At 41.1% G+C, this 17058-nt stretch overlaps 3 protein-coding genes across 5 annotated transcripts; all 3 read right to left on the bottom strand.

The window, feature by feature from the left end:
• Nucleotides 1-600: 600 nt before the first annotated feature.
• On the bottom strand, nucleotides 601-7160 carry LOC117775197 (cone cGMP-specific 3',5'-cyclic phosphodiesterase subunit alpha'-like). The gene is made up of 22 exons (XM_034608123.1): nucleotides 6693-7160; nucleotides 5950-6102; nucleotides 5499-5588; nucleotides 5262-5402; nucleotides 5033-5107; nucleotides 4864-4928; nucleotides 4677-4743; nucleotides 4506-4553; nucleotides 4262-4411; nucleotides 3901-4044; nucleotides 3720-3785; nucleotides 3455-3601; nucleotides 3253-3360; nucleotides 3046-3155; nucleotides 2855-2942; nucleotides 2670-2770; nucleotides 2478-2585; nucleotides 2288-2351; nucleotides 2122-2196; nucleotides 1948-2031; nucleotides 1674-1824; nucleotides 601-1586 (listed from the first exon to the last, which is right to left on the bottom strand). Exons 1-22 carry the CDS (start codon nucleotides 7158-7160, stop codon nucleotides 1546-1548), a joined length of 2544 nt encoding a protein of 847 aa, XP_034464014.1. The 3' UTR covers nucleotides 601-1545.
• A 1429-nt stretch (nucleotides 7161-8589) lies between these two features.
• Nucleotides 8590-11023, bottom strand: LOC117775358 (free fatty acid receptor 4-like). 2 transcript variants are annotated; one of them, XM_034608434.1, is made up of 3 exons: nucleotides 10241-11023; nucleotides 10009-10140; nucleotides 8590-9127 (listed from the first exon to the last, which is right to left on the bottom strand). In XM_034608434.1, the coding sequence occupies exons 1-3, from the start codon at nucleotides 10778-10780 to the stop codon at nucleotides 8774-8776; spliced, it is 1026 nt and encodes a 341-aa protein (XP_034464325.1). In that variant the 5' UTR covers nucleotides 10781-11023; the 3' UTR covers nucleotides 8590-8773. The 2 variants fall into 2 exon arrangements, with proteins under 2 accessions (XP_034464325.1, XP_034464327.1); XM_034608436.1 differs by having other exon boundaries at nucleotides 10033-10140.
• A 1384-nt stretch (nucleotides 11024-12407) lies between these two features.
• LOC117775873 (centrosomal protein of 55 kDa-like) lies at nucleotides 12408-16844 on the bottom strand. Of its 2 annotated transcripts, none has more exons than XM_034609417.1 (10): nucleotides 16796-16844; nucleotides 15822-15996; nucleotides 15569-15664; nucleotides 14792-14857; nucleotides 14378-14528; nucleotides 13981-14107; nucleotides 13695-13884; nucleotides 13517-13591; nucleotides 13119-13241; nucleotides 12408-12662 (listed from the first exon to the last, which is right to left on the bottom strand). In XM_034609417.1, exons 2-10 carry the CDS (start codon nucleotides 15972-15974, stop codon nucleotides 12522-12524), a joined length of 1122 nt encoding a protein of 373 aa, XP_034465308.1. In that variant the 5' UTR covers nucleotides 15975-15996; nucleotides 16796-16844; the 3' UTR covers nucleotides 12408-12521. The 2 variants fall into 2 exon arrangements, with proteins under 2 accessions (XP_034465308.1, XP_034465307.1); XM_034609416.1 differs by having other exon boundaries at nucleotides 16717-16810.
• Nucleotides 16845-17058: the final 214 nt, after the last annotated feature.

Below are 17058 nucleotides of genomic sequence, written 5' to 3'. Positions count from 1 at the left end.
AAAAAAGGATAAATAAACAGTAAATAAATAAAATATTTTCTATTTCAATATCTTTCATTCATATCACTGAGGGGTAAATACATATTTCCCTTTTAAAATGTAATCATATCTTTACATACAAAGTGCTTTATTAAATCAAAGTTTACAAAATAATATACTAATAAACAACACAGAAATGAAGAAATATATATATTTTTTAAATGTCATAAAAGATTTAAAAACACGTGACAGATATTTAAACGAAGTGGAGTTGATATATTTGTTATGGTCTAACTGTTTTGGTCCCAACTGCTTTACAAGCTGATACAGTAATTCAGTAATGCAGGTCTCTTGTAAGCTTGTTAGCGGTTGATTAGGAGATGATGTTTGGTCAGTCCTGTTTGGCTAAACCTCCCCTGAGCTGATCTCAGAGGTGAGCGACATTTACATGTGGGTGAGTCCTGAAGTCAATGAGGCTGCGAGCGAGAGAAAGGAAAAACATTTCAACTCAACAAAGGCAAAATTAATATTTTGACCTCAGAATGTGTCAAATACAACAAAAAGGCACAAACCAGACATGATTTGAAAATAAACTTTATTGACATGTTTGCAATCATGTATTACACTTGTTGCTATTGCACTTTTTATTTTAATTTTTTTAAGTTATATTTGCATGACAGAGTCAAATTTCTTTGCAAGGTCTTATGCAAACAGACACCAGAATAAAACAGGATATGACGTTGTCCTGTCACAGACTCTCTGTAGAGTGTGGGATGGGATTTTGGAAAAATACATCTTCTTATTTCAAGAAATCACAACATAATCACATGGTAAATACGACGTTTCAGTCAAACAAGTCATTTCTCCTGTACATGCTGACTTGTGCTGCACAGTGTTTCCGGCTGACCCCTTTCTTCCAGTGCCATATGTACTCTGGACACGCTGACTTATGAGCCGTGCTTTTACTTTATGTAAGCAGGCGACTTAAAAGGGAAAGCCTTGTGGCTTATAACAAATCCAATTCTGTCAAATCTTCTTACATCTTCCAACCATTTGCCGTGGACGTATGCTTGATATTTACGTGGTGCTACTTGCAAGTTTAAAAAAGGGAACTACTCATTTTATTTATTCATCTTTTTCCACTACAACAAAAGATCATTTATTGTAGTTTATATTCCAAAAATATTCTGATGTAACAGTTCAAACTGCATTGCAACTGCAGCCTAATATTTCTATTCACATAAATATTCTTCAATTATATTTAGTATAAATATTCACAAGTGAATGAAGACATTCACTCTTTGTAAAGATGGCAAGTTCAGTTCACTGGAGCTTTTTGTATTTACAAGAATTTGTTAAATGTCTGTTTTCATACTGTCACATTCGTATGTGACTCAGCTGTGCTGCTTTCTGAAGAACTATACATTACAGGATACAAAAATAATGATTTGAGGATTTTTGCACATTACAATTCCCTCATCTGTGAACACGTGCTCATGCACGTACACACTGTACAAATACACATGCAGAAAAACATCCATAAATACTTTGCGAGGTCTTGGATGTCTAGCAGATCGCACATGTCTTTGACTTCCCAGCATCTTGACCTGTGAAAAGAACAAACGAGAAAGATAGTGAGTGACAATGTAAATACCGACTGAGCATCTGGAGTGTAGCAACATGTTGGCGCTCACCTTCATTGCCTCCGCCCTCCAGCTTTTTCTTCTCATCTTCGATGGCCTTTATCTTGGCCTCGTGGACGTCGGCGAGAGCTCTCCACTGGCCCCTGTTTATATTCAGCCCGTCAAACATGGGTGTGATCTCTGGGTGGAATCGAGAAAACTCCTGCAAACCATCAGATACACATAAGGTGGTTGTGTGAGAAAAGCAGCATCAAGTTCAAACACAAACAAATACACACACACGTTTGTTTCTAAGCCAAATATGCTGAAGTTGTGTGTATGGTACCTTGTACACGAAGGAGCAGACAAAATCGATGAAACCACACTGCATCTTGGGAAGCTCGGCAGAATGATTTCTGTCCATCATGGGCTGACCGAAGAAGAGGAGATGATTATTATTGCTATTATTACGACAACATAAAAATGCAGACATCATTACAATAGATCAAGTTCCTCTTACAATAGGCTGCTGGTCGAGAACTGTCCTCTCGAGGTCTCCCTGCTCCCAGAATTCTGCGGCCACCATCAGAGCGACCTATGATCACGATAAAAAATAAATGAATAAAAGCAATGACATGTGAACGATGCTTTGTGATGATGTCACAGGGCTGGAGAAGCGAACACACCTTGCTCTGAACCTCCCATGGTTTTGTAATGGCTGACAGGTCACAAGCTGTCATCATCATTGCCCTGCAGAAAATACATTCAAGGATGATTGAATTGCACCGAGAGCATCAACACGGAGCTATAGAAATGGTGAAATGACAAATGCATTCCAGTGGATTTTCTCCGGTGTGTCATGAGTAATGAATTTACATCAAAATCTCCTTCCTGGTTGCATTGTTGGAGATGTGGCTGATCTTGTCTTTCTCCTCCGGAATCCCCTCCATGAATTCCACGATTTTTTGGAACATGGTTCTCTTCCTGACAGACGAGAAATGTTTCAGATATTTAGTCCTGGATTATCATTAGCAGGCATTAAAAGTTATAAATACTTTTGTTACTTACTTGAAATAAAGTGCGAGATCAGTGGCAATAATGCAAACTTCAAACAGATGCTGCACGGTTTCAAACTGACGCTTCTGGAGGTTTTGGAAGATATTCAGGTTCTATGAAAGAGAGCAGAAGAGCAAAGTGAGACAACAGCACTTTATTTCAAAACACACAGAAATGTGAACACTTTAAGGACCCACCTCATCCTCCATCAGAGTCTTACTGTACTCCAGATGATGCCGCTCCATAATTGAGGTGCTGTGCAGTTTTGCCAGTGGGGATAAACTCCTGCGAAAATCCACCGGAGAAAAGACACAACAAATGAGTGAAGTTCAGTTCCTCAGCATCAATTCGACACTGAAGTCACGAGCAAAGACCCACTAACTCTCACTTTGTCTGGTAGAGATTGTTGGTTCCTCTGTGGTCAATATCGTGGCAGAATCCAGCAGCAACCATGGCAAAGGCCTCGAGATCCGAGTAATACTTCCTCAGTTTACCTGTCTGTTGAAAAGCAGAGGAGGAAAAACCTGTGTCAAGTCAACACAAAGCATGAATGACAGAAATAAGAGACGTACATATAAAGAGACGTCTGACTCACTAGCAGCAGCGTGAACATGGTTTGTCCCACATTGAAGCCGTGCCTCCAGTTGTGGTAGGTGATATCTCGGTATCCCTTGCGAACGGTGTACATCCAACGAGTCAGGATCTGCAGGTCAAAAGTGATAACACAAAGATGGCAACGATGATTCTTTGCAAGAAGTGGATCAGGGAAAACACTTCCTGTCTAACGTATACTGTACCTCAGCTGGGACTTTGAACTTCTCCACCACGCCCAGCTCAAAGAAGCAGCGGATTCCACACTTGACGAGCTCTAACTCCGACAAGGGGAAGTCACTGAATCGGAACTCACGCAGCTCCACGATGTTGGCTTCAGGGATGTTGGATCGCTGTACGGTGGAAACACAGTGCAAACAGTCGGTGTGGCATCACAACCACCAACCAACAACCAGAGGTTATGATGAGAAGCATTGTTATCTTTAAGAACATCAGAGTCACAGCACGCACCAGAAGTTTGTACATCTCCTTCTGGTCGCAGTCCTCAGGTGTGGAGCCAAACTTCTCCTGAGTGTTCTGAAGGGAAATGATCGTTAAAACAAATGTCAAACTACAGATCTGTGATTTTAGACTCTATGCAGAAATATCTCATGGATCTGGATCTCATGGAGCAAGTGTGGGAGCAGCTCACCAGAATGGTCTGCACGTTCTCCGGCGTCGCCTTTGACTGGTACATGAGCATTTCCTGGGAAATATCTTTACCCCACTCAGACCTGTTCAGTTTGTCGTACGTGTCGCTGTTCAGAGTGGACCAGCCCAGGAACTGGGTCAGCGCCTGAGGACAAACCCATTCAAATCACTCTGCAGTTTAAATGATTACCTCTTTCTTCAAAACGAGATATATGTCATAGTTAAATTATGACAATAAATTAACAAATACACTGAAAAAAATATTTAACTTAGAAATTAAACAAATAAATTGATACATTATGACATTATGGGAACAATATAACGAACAAGATTAAAAAAAGAGTTTGAGCCAATTTTCATACCTCTGTGATTTGTTCATCATTCTCATCGAATGGTTTTCCATCTTTCCTGTTGAAGAAAGTTGCAACACCAACAATTTCTTCCTTTTTGTTGACGATAGGGAGCGAGAGGACATTCTTGATCGCCCACCCAGACTCATCCACCGCTTCTTTCTGTCGGATGAGTCAAACCACATGATGTTGTATAAACAAAGAGAACTTAATAGAAGAGACTGATGTGATCAGGCGTCAGTGAAGAGCGTCTGACCTGAAATGCGAAGTAGTCGTCATTAGCAACGTTCATCATGTTGCAGATCTGGGAGATGTAAAAAAGAAAGAAGAAACAAAAAAGGAAATTAAAGTTTGGGCAGACCATTGTGGGAAGTTATTGAACTTGAGGTATTTGCACTACATATATTAACACCCATGTGGAACTTACCATTCCATTCTCAGCCACATAGGACGGGAGTCCGCTGACCAGAGCCCAGTGGTCTGCAGGAGGGCCACTGTGAGTTAACACAGGAGTAAGAAACTCAGATTGGAAAAGCAATTAAACTCCACAAAAAGGAAAATAAACCTGCATAAACAAGAATGGTACCAGTGCTGCATTACATCATGATACTTACGGGATAACTTTAATCTCCTCTTTGTCTTCCAGCAAGTAGTCGATAATCTTGTAGAAACTGATCTCCTGAAAGTTTAGAACATAATAGTGTTTGGAAATATCTCTTTAAAATGTTCAGATACTGGTGCATTGGAATAATGTAACGATAACAAACCCAGTGTTGGACTTACTCTGCCATCCGGGGTCTTAGGGCCCTTGTATGCCTCCTGATCTCCAAGTTTGATTGCCCACTCCTCGTAGAATTCCTTGTGAGGAAAAGGCCATAATCACGTCACTATGTGTTATTATCCATTCATCTAAAGGCTGAGGCACAGGCAGCTTCAGACAGGTTGTTTGCAGTTAAAGTAAAACAACCTCTCATTGAGGTTTCATCTTTTCTCTTGACTTTCCTCTACACACCTTTTCTTTGGTCATGTCCAGCAGTCCCACAGAGTATCTCTCACACTTGATATAGGTCCTCACTGTGTACAGGGCTTTGTGAAACTGCCTCTCAATGTCTGTCAACTCCTCAAACACTTTGCTGGCTGACCACAGCAGCACCTACAGGTGGCAGGGAAACAAAGAACCACTCAGGAAAGGCTGGAAAACGACCGTGTCAGAAAAAAGAAAAGAGGACTCATTACCATGTTGTCTTACCTGGCTTCTCCTGGACTCTACATCCCACATGTAAGCACTGTGTGCTTGGAGAATGACCACGGAAGCAAAGTTCATATATTTGTTGAAGAGCTGTAGCAAAAGAATCACAGTGCTTTATGAAACAGTCCCTTTCAATCCTCTAGGACAACAGATCACTTCTCTGGCAAAGCTTTGCTTGGACGGCTTCTGGAGCAAAAACACGACGTGAGGAGAACGTCTCAGCTTCAACTCTCTAACAGGATTATATATGTTGATCTGTCATAACGGTGACCCACAGTCCAGCCTGTAAATATACAGGTCAGAGACAGGAAGCTGTGGGGCTAAAATTGGCCATTTTACTTAGTCGCGAAAGGGATATGACCATGGCTCCCAGGCTCTCAACACAGTGTGTGTACGTGTGTCATTCTGCTACGTGTGGTCAGTATGATTATGAAACGTCCCGCGCACTCACCTCCTGATCGCTCTTGGAGAACTCGGCGGCACCTTGTTTGTTGAGAGCCATGATGACACCGATCGGCTCCTTTCCGTTCATGACGGGAGCAGTGATCATGCACTTTGTGGTGTATTTGGTCTGTTTGTCCACAAAGTCACTGAAATGAGAGTCCTGAAAAACACCGCACAAAAAACACAGGAGAGTTATTACGGTTGAGTACTAAAGGCAGGATGGAGTTTAAATATTACAGATCCAAACTTCAGTCGTGCATGCTGCAGTATGATTTATTAGCACCATTACATAACTGGTTAACTTACAAACATTATATTTCCTTATGTTTATAATGCATGTTTACTGATGTATTTCTTTTTTAAATGGAGCCTTTATTTTGTTACCACCTTATTGCTGCAATATGGCACATTTTCCCATTGGAATATCTCACCTTATCTTATCTAAAGTATTATCTCATCTTATGTAGTATCATCTTATCTTATCTACAGTATTATCTTATCTTAAATTAGCATGAGAATCACTCCAACAGAAATGTTCTGACAAGATTGCATTTAAATTAGTTATTGTACTTTGACGTGTAGCTGCAGTAATATGTTATTACACAGTGATAAATTGATATTAATATCTGAAATGCATTTTCATTGGTCCATCAGAATGTCATTCATCAGTCTTCACACTTTGGGCTAAACATCAGCGTATGTCTGCAGAGATAACATAGTGTGGTTGTGTTTAACCTTTGCCTCACTCACCTTCTTTACGTCAGCAACATTCTGGGGCTTCTTGGAGTGAGCCGTCCATCCAACAATTCCCATGTCGGTGGGGAAAACAATCTCTACGTTGGGGTTCACGAAATTCTTCTCAAACGCAGAATTGTGCGTCACATCGAAGAGGATCGTGCACAGCTCAGGGGTTCCATTGCGAGACCTGTTGCCAAAGAAGCTGCAGCGGTCGGCTTGGATCAGCAGAGCAATCCTCTGGAGGACTTTATGCAGGGCTTTCTCCATCTGGTTGGTGCCATCCATCTCCTTTATGAGCTCGAATATGAACTCGGCCTCCTGGATGGTGCTGACATCCTTGTAAGAGGACGGGTCTTTGACCTGCACCTGGTTGTTGAAAGCAGCAGTGATCACATCTGCCTTGACTTTCTTCTCGTAGTACTCCTTTGCAAACTCAGGATTGTTGTCGAGGAACTTCTCTACAGTGTCTTTGTCTGCCATCCTGTCCGAGTTTGGATGAACGATCCCGACTGCACGGGGAGGGGGGGGGGGGGGGGGGGGGGGGGGGGGTTAGGGTTAGGGTTAGAGAGATGCTCCCCTCAGATGGGTACAGCTGGATGGAGGAGGAGCAGAGCAACGCAGTGAAGGTTCCCTCCAGGAGAAACAGACCCTACTGTGACATTTCCCAGCCTCCTCAGTGCACACAGGACCAAAGCTGCAGCACCAACCCTCTCCCTGGTAACAGAAGGTAGTGAGTGGCTTACTGGGTAAGGGGATCCTAGGGGACACTAATAACAGTGACGCAACAGTCATAAAGCCCCAGAGCTTTCTTAAGTTGTAAATCCAGCCACTTGTCATTTTAGAGGGGCAAATCCCATCACAGGGAATGATGGCCTGCAGTCTGACCTGCAGTGTAGAGGAGGGCAGGGAGAAAGACTGGAAACATTCTTGGTGGGATGTCCTGATAATTCATCATAAGATATTTTGATCAGTGGTTCATTTCTTCTCAAAATACACAATAACATCCATAACACAATAGAGGGGGAACTCAGAAGGCCCATGCAGTCCCCTTATGACACCACATTTAAATTCACTGGGTCTGGATTTTTATTTGGATCTGCACCAAATTCCACACACTCATAAACATCAGCCACCCAAACATGCCTGACTTCTTTCATCAAGATCCATGAATTATCCTTAAAAAAGTGAAAAGGAGTCCCTGGATCCAAATAGCTATTGAAACATTTAAAAAGTAGCCAATATTATAGTGGAAAGACAGGTTGTAAATTAAGGAGATTAGGATAATAATAAAACAATAACACCAGGTGAAGAGGAGCTAGGGACCACTTGTTAAAAAGCTACGTTTTAGTGGTGTCTGAGACGAATTTAGAGATTATGGAATGAGAAGACATTTGAAAATCTCCTGTCTAGGGTTAGGGTCAGTTATCTGTGATCTGAGGAATCATAGTTCACAGAGGAACTGTTATGATATGGTGACACCTGGCAAGTTGAAATAACTATTCACCAGCTGGTCACATCAGATGAATGACTGAAGTGTGGTTCCTCATTTCAGAAATCATCTCCAGCCGCTCCTCCAGAGAGAGACTGGAGTGTTTATCTCATCAGCCTGCAGGGCTCTGCTGGGCCACCTCTGTCAGACAGCAGCTACATTTAACCATTGATAGGATTAAGGGAGATTGTTTACTGCTGCCTGGAGTTTAATTACTCTTGTTGGCAAGCAAACAGCCACGTGTTAGTATGTGAGACACAAATTCTCTCCTCCTGCAGATGACAAAAGACGGAGATGACGTGACTAAATTATATGTTTTAATTTGCTACCAGGTTCTGAACATCTTTACTTACGATATTTTCAAAACGCTAATGAAAAATATTATTAGTTTAGCTGACTAAGGAGTAGTTCAGATAATAAAATATTTTTTGTAGACTGATAAAAGAACTGAAAATAGCAAAACTGTTTTAAACATATTTATTATTAAATTAATGTCTTTATAGTGTTAATGCTTTGAAATGTCTTTCAGTTTGAATGCACCAGCTCAGGAGCGTAGCAACCATTAGAAAAGAGTGTCCAAGGTGTATAAAGTTTAAGGCCAGTATTAAGTGTCTCTCCGCAGTGGCACCACGGCAGAGCCACAGCAGAGCTTTCGCCAGCCGTTCTTGAACTGGCACACCGAGTAGAGAATAGGATTGAGAGCCGAGTTGGCCAGTGTGAACGTCATCACCCAGAAGAACACGGTCGAGGAGACGTGCAGGTGACCGAGGAAGTTTCTGGCCAGGATGACGAAGGTGTTGATGAAGATGGGACTCCACATGAGTAGGAAGGAGAAGACGAGGACCAGGAGAGTGCGGAAGAGCTTCATATCCTGGCGGGAGACGTGGTACTCGGGAGACTCGCCAACTGGGAGTGGACTATCTCGGGTTTGGAGTCTTCGCCTGCAACTTTTAGCAATCTGCAATACAAATAAAACAATATTAACATAAAACTGGCATTCTGTCATTTGTGACATTATATGATATATGAGATGAAGCCATTTATGCGACCTGAGTGATCTACATGAGGATTTACACAGAGGACGTGAGGTCATTTATCTCAGAGCTAAAATCAATGTGTGGCTCCTCAGTATCATTCTCCATTGTCTGCATCATGTTAATGTCCTCACTGCTAGGACTGCTTGTCCTGTGTAATATTGACAGTTGCTAATGCAAAGCTCTGAGGTCACACACATTCGTCCTATTTTCAGCTTCAGTAATTAATAAAGCACACGCACGTCTGTTGCCACAATGACTGTGACATGACTAATACAGAGGGAACAAAGAGGAAGGTCAGAGTCTGTTGGCGTGAAATGTTAGTGCTGCTTTCTTCACAGTTTTACAAATGAAGGAAAAATGCGTTTTAAATATTGAATAATCATTATCACCACCGAAAACATGGATACTGTTTTTGTGCAACATCCCAGCGACACTAAAAAGGAAGAAAAAGGAAGCTAATATCCATCAAGATCCATTAATTATTTTCTGAGAAATCAAGAATTATAAAAAAAAATGCCCTATCTCACAATCTTAAGGAAGTAAAAACTAAATCCTGGTTCCACCCCCTGATCCAGATCCACATCAATTGTTTTATTGGATACTTCACTGAACCATAACACATCCTGTCAGTTACTTACAGACATACAGATGTTAGTGTCTTTCCACACTTCACTGTAAGAGCACAGAAAGCATTATTCCTTAAAAAAGTAGCTGGGATTCCATGATCTTAAAAAGGCCGTCACCCTTTCAGTGGTCCCTTCCAACACTTCCTGTTGTCAGTTAAAGAGCACAATAAACCCACCTGTAATATTTTGCTGTAACTGACCACAATAATGAGTCCTGGGAGAAGGAAGCACAGGGCGGTGAAGGATATATTCCACACAATCTCTGCTGTGGAGTCAGGCCACTTGAGAGTACAGATGTGTAGACGTTCCTGTGTGGAAACAGTGAAAATATACAAGAAAGCATCCATTAATAACAGGGACTAAGTGTGGAACTTTCCTTTCATTGACTTCAATTGAATTCATTGATACCTGCTCAGGAAAATCAACTTCCACCACAGTGAAGAAGAGGCTGAGGGGTAAAGCAGTGAGTGCAGAGAAGGCCCAGATGAAGATGAGGGTGGCGGTCACCATCCTCGGGTTCAGAGTGGGCGCAGTCTGCATCCGAAGGATCGCCTGGACCCTCTCCACGCTGATGGAGGCCAGGGTGGTGATGGTGACGGAGCCGCTCATACAGATGACATACAGCACGGTGTGACAGGCCGTGAACCCCAGCGTCCAGGACACGGTCCAGCGCACTGCCACTATCAATGGGATCATGCTGACAAACAGCAGGTCGGCCACAAACAAGTTGAGGGTCAGGATGGTCTTGTTGGCCAGCAGTCTGCGTTCCCAGGTTACCAAGGCTACAGCTCCCGTGTTTGCTGCCACGGAGACCAGGAACACAGTGGAGATGGCCACAGTCTCGACAGCAGTGGCAGCAGCATGATCAGAGTGGTGCAACTCAGAGAAGAAGGAAAAATAAGTGAAGTTTCTCAAGTGGAGTAAGTGAGCGTGAGGGTCAATATCCATAGAAAAGGTATTTGGATCTAAGGTGCAGACTGAGTTCACTGGGTGCCTGATAAAATGAATGGGAAAGAGAAGCTGACAAGTGATACAAGAGAAAGGGAGGAGGAGGAGGAGGGATGAAGGGTGGTGACTAACCCTTTACATGCTGTTTGCTCCAGCTGCTGCATGAATGGAAGTCAAATATTACAATCCCATGCTGTGTAGTTGAGCATAAATTTAATCCTATTTTTACTTTTGTTGTTTATTTCAACTTCATCTTCTTTATTTGTATTGATATTCTCAGGTTTTAAAACACAGAAAATCACAATAAATATAAGAATTAACCAGAATTGCAAACACTCAAACACATAATGTTGCATAAGGTACACACATGCCTGATTCTTTTAATGAATGAATTATTTTCAGAGAAGTCAAGGAAATGTCCTGGATGTCACCCTCCTTGAACAAATCTGCTCCAAAAGTTAATGGTTCCAACCCCACCCTTCCACCAAGTGCCACGAAAATCAGTCCATTACTTTTTAATAACAGCACAGGCAACAATTGTAGTTTAGTGGGAATCGTGGTTGAATATGCAACAAGGCATATTCAACAAAGTTATCACATTTGGTGTGAAAGCATCTTCCAGAGGGCAGTTTTATACATTCATCCAGTTGGGTATGAACGGCTTCAGACACAATTGTGCTTTTTGTTGTATCTCTGTTAACGTCCCAATTGTTTCTGCTCTTTCCCACTGGTCTTACAGGCCATGCTCATAACTGTCGTCTGTTTTTGTTCTTTTCCAACTTTCTCAGCGGCTGTATGCTTTGATGCTGTGGATCCTTTCTTGAGGAGCTCTGGATATAATTGTAACACACGCTATTCTGTTGTTGAATGAGTCTGAGGCGACGTCTCTGAGGGTTAATCCTAATTTTATAAGTGCACCTGTTGAACGGTAATGCTGCGTAAATCTCAAATTAGCTGCAGGGATATAATTAAATGGATTTCACTATTATTTACTGTTTGTAAGACTACTGGTTTGAGTGATACACTAACTGATCAGTCTGTCCTGAAATGGGCTTTTCTTTTCATAATAACCCTGGAGGGAATGATTTAAAAACGTTTACCGTTTATCTTTGTATTTCATGTATTATATCCATGTATTATTTCTATGCTCTGAGGGTATTTTTGTTATGTCTGGGCTCTCAGACAGGTTAAGCTCATATTCTAAATTCCCATGAAAATGTTTCCATATTAAATGTACAGAGGGTAAAGAGGTGTTCAAACCATATTGGCGTATTGTTCTAAAGCTGTTAGGCTAGGTTAGCCCTTGGAGTCATGTTCCCATTACAAAGCCTACAGCCACCGCGCAGACCTCCAACTCCTTATAATGTTTGCTAGCAATACTAATCCATGGCCTTAAATAGGACTGGAGAGGGATTAACTTACAAGCTGTTTTGAGCTATTCATCTGGTTTGAACAGTGTGAGAACTTGGGAGGATCAAGGACCTGCAGCAGCATGATTCGACTAAGCATCACACAACATGCCATCACCTTTTCAGGTATTTGTCATAAACTAATAAAGTTGTGAATAAATTAAATCTGTGACTTGTAAAACTTGTAATCTTGGCTGAAAAGCAAGAATCACAACCTCTGCAACTGAACACTGTATTTTATTTACTTGAACTTCTGGTTGAACAGCGTGGCTCAAAAATCAACGTGCAGAACATTTAGAACATGCAGAACATGCAGAGGTTCAAGGCTCAGCTCACTCGGAACAGGCTTCTAGGTGCTTCATCAGTTCTCTGTACTGACTGACAGGATACTCGAGCTCGCAGCAGGGACACTCCAGGAAGCTTTCATTCAGCGAGAGTCTGCTAGTGGAGGATGTCACGTAGTCACTGCAGAGCTGGGAGGGTGGGAAGATTTTATAATGATTGACAGTCAGATGTTGTTCATAGTGTCAAACATGCAGAAGATACATATCCCCTTAGATATTAAGAGCAGTTTAGCCTATTTTGGATCATTCATTTGATTTTCTAGCAAACAACACTGTTTTTTTCTCATCTTCAGGCCTGTTTTCGGGTCAAAACTGAGCATTTAGCAGCTAAAGAGTCAGATATTGCCCTCAGGAGTTAGGGGAGATCCAAACAGAGCAAAAAGGGCAGTGAATATTGGACTTGCATATGTCAGTTTAAACAATAGTTTCCCACATTCCCCATAACAACTTTACAAGGTGATATATCAGTGCTTTGTTTTCTGGCTAATTCTCTGGCCCAGAGTTTTAAAAAATCAATAGCTGCAGCTTTGAGTTTCATCACTATTGCTAAATACAAATGTAGTCAAATGATCTATTAATGCCAACCTCTGTCTTTTTTGTCTCTTGGCGTTCAGTCTTCTTCAGCAACTTCAGGACTCTGACCATTTGCTTCTTTAAATGTGAACAATCCTGTCTCTCATCTTCAAGGTCTTGTGTAGAAATCTGGATCTTAATTAATTAGTTAATAAAGATTAATAATGAAGTCAAAGCTATAACAGGTACAGGTTTGGGTGGCATATTTTTCAGATAAATCAAGAATTCTCAAAATTAATGTGCTTATGTGAGGAATAACTTTCCCTTGGAAGGAAAGCAAAGAGGTTGCCAAGTCTCCACAAAGTGTTATTAAACTGTGTCATCATTAAGAGCAGGCAGATTAGCAACAGCCCTCAAGGGACCAAATCTAAGACAATTCACACAAAGTGACTATGACTGTCATACAGTACCTGACGCTCCAGATCTGCAATCTTCTCCTGGTCTGCACTGTGACTATTTAACACAAACTTCTGGAGGAGATTCACCTGAGAAAAGAGAGGATTGTTTTTTATTTGGTGGCTTTCCTACTTTGCATAATGAAGTTAAGTTATTTTTCCTGCTGAGAAAAATGATTCAATAAAGACGTACCTGCAGCTCAGAGTTGGTTGCCCTGCGCTTCTCCTCATACAGCGAGTCCTCAAGGTCTTTGTTCTTATCTGCCAGTTCTTCTACTTCATCCTCAGAGTGATGATCAACTTCTGGTGAACTTTTTCCACTCAAGTCTGTATTCTGCAGCTGCTGCTTGAGCTCCTCCAACTCCATTTCCCTTTCCTTGCACCTACACATCAACTATTCTGTCATGTGGCTGACTAACATCCTAACATTCTCCAACTTTGAATGAGACCATGTATAGATACACATTAAGCAGACGTACCAGTTCATGGTTGTTGTCAGGTTCTGTTGGGTGATGTTGACCTGCTCCCTGAGCACCTCCAGCTCATCTTTGGCTTTCTGTAAGAGTCTTTCATAGTACTCCTGCATCTGGACTATTCGCTTCTTCTCTATAATGAGAGACAGTGAATAAAAATAGCTTAAAAAGAGTAGAAGATTACACAATTATATACGCAATCAACAATGTTAGACATAGCTTAACACATGCACAATGTCGTATTAAAACACAGTTTTGAAAATGCAGTGCAGGGCTGCATATCCTGCCATGCAGCAGGCTAGGCCAGTGTAATCTAGATATCTTAAAAAACTTGTTGTGACAGTCTGTTGCCCTTTGTTGCCCCAGTGTTGAGTTCCCACTGCCCACTGCCCCTCTGGCTCACCATCTGAATGGTCTTCATTGTGCTTCTTTGAGCAAGACAGATTGGCTTCGTTCAGCTGCTTCTCCTGCCATGACATTCTGCCCATAATGGCACTCACATAGGCATCTCTGTGCTGGTCATAATCCAGCCACTGCTTGTTCCTCTCCAAGGCCTCCAGGGATTGAATAAAAAGAATGAGAAGCACAAAACGGAGACAGAAAGAAACAGAGTTGTGCCAGTGGGATGGCCCCAGTGCACAAACATTCATCAAGACATTCACTCTGCACACAAGCTCACGGCCTTACTGACCAACAAATGGACACAAAGTAGAAACTAAAAAGTAACACAAAATACAGAAAGGTGGATTTGGTGTTGATTGAAAAATACAAACGGAAGAGAGCCTGTCAAGCTGTGTAGTAACAACAAAGTGCTTACATCTCTGAGCTGATTCTGGAGCTCTGTGACTCTGGTGCTGGAGGCCTCTTCATCCGACTTGAAGTCCTAATAGAAAACAATAAAATACAACACACCCTTACACATAGTGTATGCAGATAAATGACAGTATATTTTATGGCATCGTGACATGTCACAATAAAGGACCCAAACACAGGAGTTAGAATGTCAATGTGTTGGGACCTCTGCCACCTCTAAATGCAAAACAGACATTTATAAACAAATGCTGCCATCTAGTGGGACAGAGAAGGCAAGAGACAAATTAAACCCCCTAAGCAGCAACACAACAAGAAGACATTTTTACCTGTTGCAGAAAGTAAAGCACAGTTATAAATGCTAAAAGCGATGAATGCTAAATCCCATACATTTTTCAGGGTTCCTGGTATTGTTTGTGCTGGCTCACTACAAAACCGTCATGGCTTATTGAGACACTTGAGGCTTTTTTCTATAATGACAAATCCAAATATCTATTTATTGCATAGCATTTAACACTATAATGGTTTAGGTGCTAAATATATTGAATTGTAGGAGACACTTTTATTTAAAAAAAAAAACTTTTTTGATTTCCATAACCTAGTACATATTGTGAATTTTGACTCTTGCTTATATTCAGTCACTTATTTTTTTTAAATGAGCCCGACTGTACCTTCTTCCTGGCAACTTGCTTTTAAAAAATTGACACTTAGTTGAAATGCTCACAAGCCTCGTCTCAATTTGTTCAACTTTTCTGGCGGAACCAGACACTCTCTCCGTACTCACCGCGTCTGTCACGTTCTCTCCTCTCTTATTCAGCTCTGATGGCAAAGCAGTCTTCTTGTCTTTGTCCAGCTTCACAGTGTCAAGATTCAGTAATCTCTGCAAATAGACACAGAGGAAAGAGTACATCAAACACTGAAACAATCACTGCACACAGCGCTCACAGGAAACACCATAACATGGAGTTTACAGTAAGAGCTGTTTATACTGACATGAGTTAACTAGTAGTTAAGACTGAATGTTTGAGCAAGTTTACCTCCACTAGCCTGTAATGATCCCAATGCTGGCGAGATAACTCGGCCAGGCTCTTCTTCAGATAGGCGTTCTCCTTCCTCAGGCTGCTTACAACCATGTCAAACTCTGAGCTGCGCTTTTTCCTGACGAAACCTTTACACTTAGAAGCTGCCATCTCTGTCACCTCTTCACAAATGCTACGAGAGACGGACACAAACACAACACATCTTAGACAGCGAGAGGGCACACAATTTAAAACAGAAAACTGTTGAAGTGGCTCAAATCCATTTGCTTTTAGATTTTGAAAATAGCAAACCAATCACCTGTGTCAGCGAGGCTTTGATTCAAAAGTCCACTATGTTATGTTAACAAATCTATGTTAACATGATCCCTGAGGTGTTGGCATTAAAATGTTCAGTAGAAACATTTGAAACAGCAACTTTTGAATTTAGTGGCTCAAGCCCAACACGGCCCAGTACTCAGAAAACATGGAATTATCTACTTATTATCCACAATGGTACAGATTGGGTAGCATGATCATGGCTCAGTTTAATTCATTTTCTCTACTGGTGAAAGGTAAGAATTGCTAGCATTAGCAACATTCAACCAATACACACACACTAGCTGGATGTAGATGGACATTGGATACTGGGTTTTCTCAGCCAGTAATAATATATTATTCAACAAAAACAGGGTCATTGTCACTGTTGGTACTTGGCAGCAGTTTTTTTTATCAGCCATTAACGTCCACAGAGAGAGCAGCACCTCGTGTGGTTAGCTAAGCTAGCTAATGTTAGCTAGCTAATGTTAGCTGGAGTGAACACAGGTTTAAACAGGGATGTTAGCTCAGTAGCTGGTAGCTTAAGTTCTTGGTCAAATTAAATAGACGTTAAAATCTAAACACATTCACAACTTACCAAAAATAAAATGTATCACTAAGTTAAATAAAGTGAATGCTAATCTAAGCTATGCTAACACTTCTTCTGCAGCAGACACCTGGCAATGGCAACCGTCAGCAGTCAGTTGTGTTAATGCTGCGTTCCAGACAACTCGGAATTTTCATATATATTAATTCAGATATTAGTTTGTTTTTCATTATTATTATAATTATTGTGATTATGATTATTATGATTCTGATCATTATTATTATTATTATTATTATTATTATTATTATTATTATTATTATTATTATTATTATTATTATTATTATTATGCTTGATAATAAATCACGTAAAGGTCCTTGAACCAACGGTATTAAA

This window comes from Hippoglossus hippoglossus, chromosome 15 (genome assembly GCF_009819705.1).
Source record: "Hippoglossus hippoglossus isolate fHipHip1 chromosome 15, fHipHip1.pri, whole genome shotgun sequence".
Classification (NCBI taxonomy): domain Eukaryota; kingdom Metazoa; phylum Chordata; class Actinopteri; order Pleuronectiformes; family Pleuronectidae; genus Hippoglossus; species Hippoglossus hippoglossus.
The sequence above is the reverse complement of the archived record's forward strand: the minus strand, read 5'-3'. Positions and strand labels throughout refer to the sequence as shown.

Bases quoted from the DNA above. Each gene is read 5' to 3' on its own strand.
- LOC117775197 (XM_034608123.1), bottom strand. From the start codon at position 7,160: ATGGCAGACAAAGACACTGTAGAGAAGTTCCTCGACAACAATCCTGAG. The intron at 2,352-2,477 runs GTAAATTCATTA...TATTTTCTGCAG, and splicing joins ACCAGGAAGGAGATTTTGAT to GGCAATGATGATGACAGCTT. The intron at 1,587-1,673 runs GTGAGCGCCAAC...TTCTTTTCACAG, and splicing joins GGAGGGCGGAGGCAATGAAG to GTCAAGATGCTGGGAAGTCA.
- LOC117775358 (XM_034608434.1), bottom strand. From the start codon at position 10,780: ATGGATATTGACCCTCACGCTCACTTACTCCACTTGAGAAACTTCACT. The intron at 10,141-10,240 runs GTATCAATGAAT...GTTTCCACACAG, and splicing joins AAGTTGATTTTCCTGAGCAG to GAACGTCTACACATCTGTAC. The intron at 9,128-10,008 runs GTGGGTTTATTG...TTTGTATTGCAG, and splicing joins GTTACAGCAAAATATTACAG to ATTGCTAAAAGTTGCAGGCG.
- LOC117775873 (XM_034609417.1), bottom strand. From the start codon at position 15,974: ATGGCAGCTTCTAAGTGTAAAGGTTTCGTCAGGAAAAAGCGCAGCTCA. The intron at 14,108-14,377 runs GTGAGCCAGAGG...CTCTCATTATAG, and splicing joins CAATGAAGACCATTCAGATG to AGAAGAAGCGAATAGTCCAG. The intron at 13,592-13,694 runs GTACGTCTTTAT...CTCTTTTCTCAG, and splicing joins CAACCAACTCTGAGCTGCAG to GTGAATCTCCTCCAGAAGTT.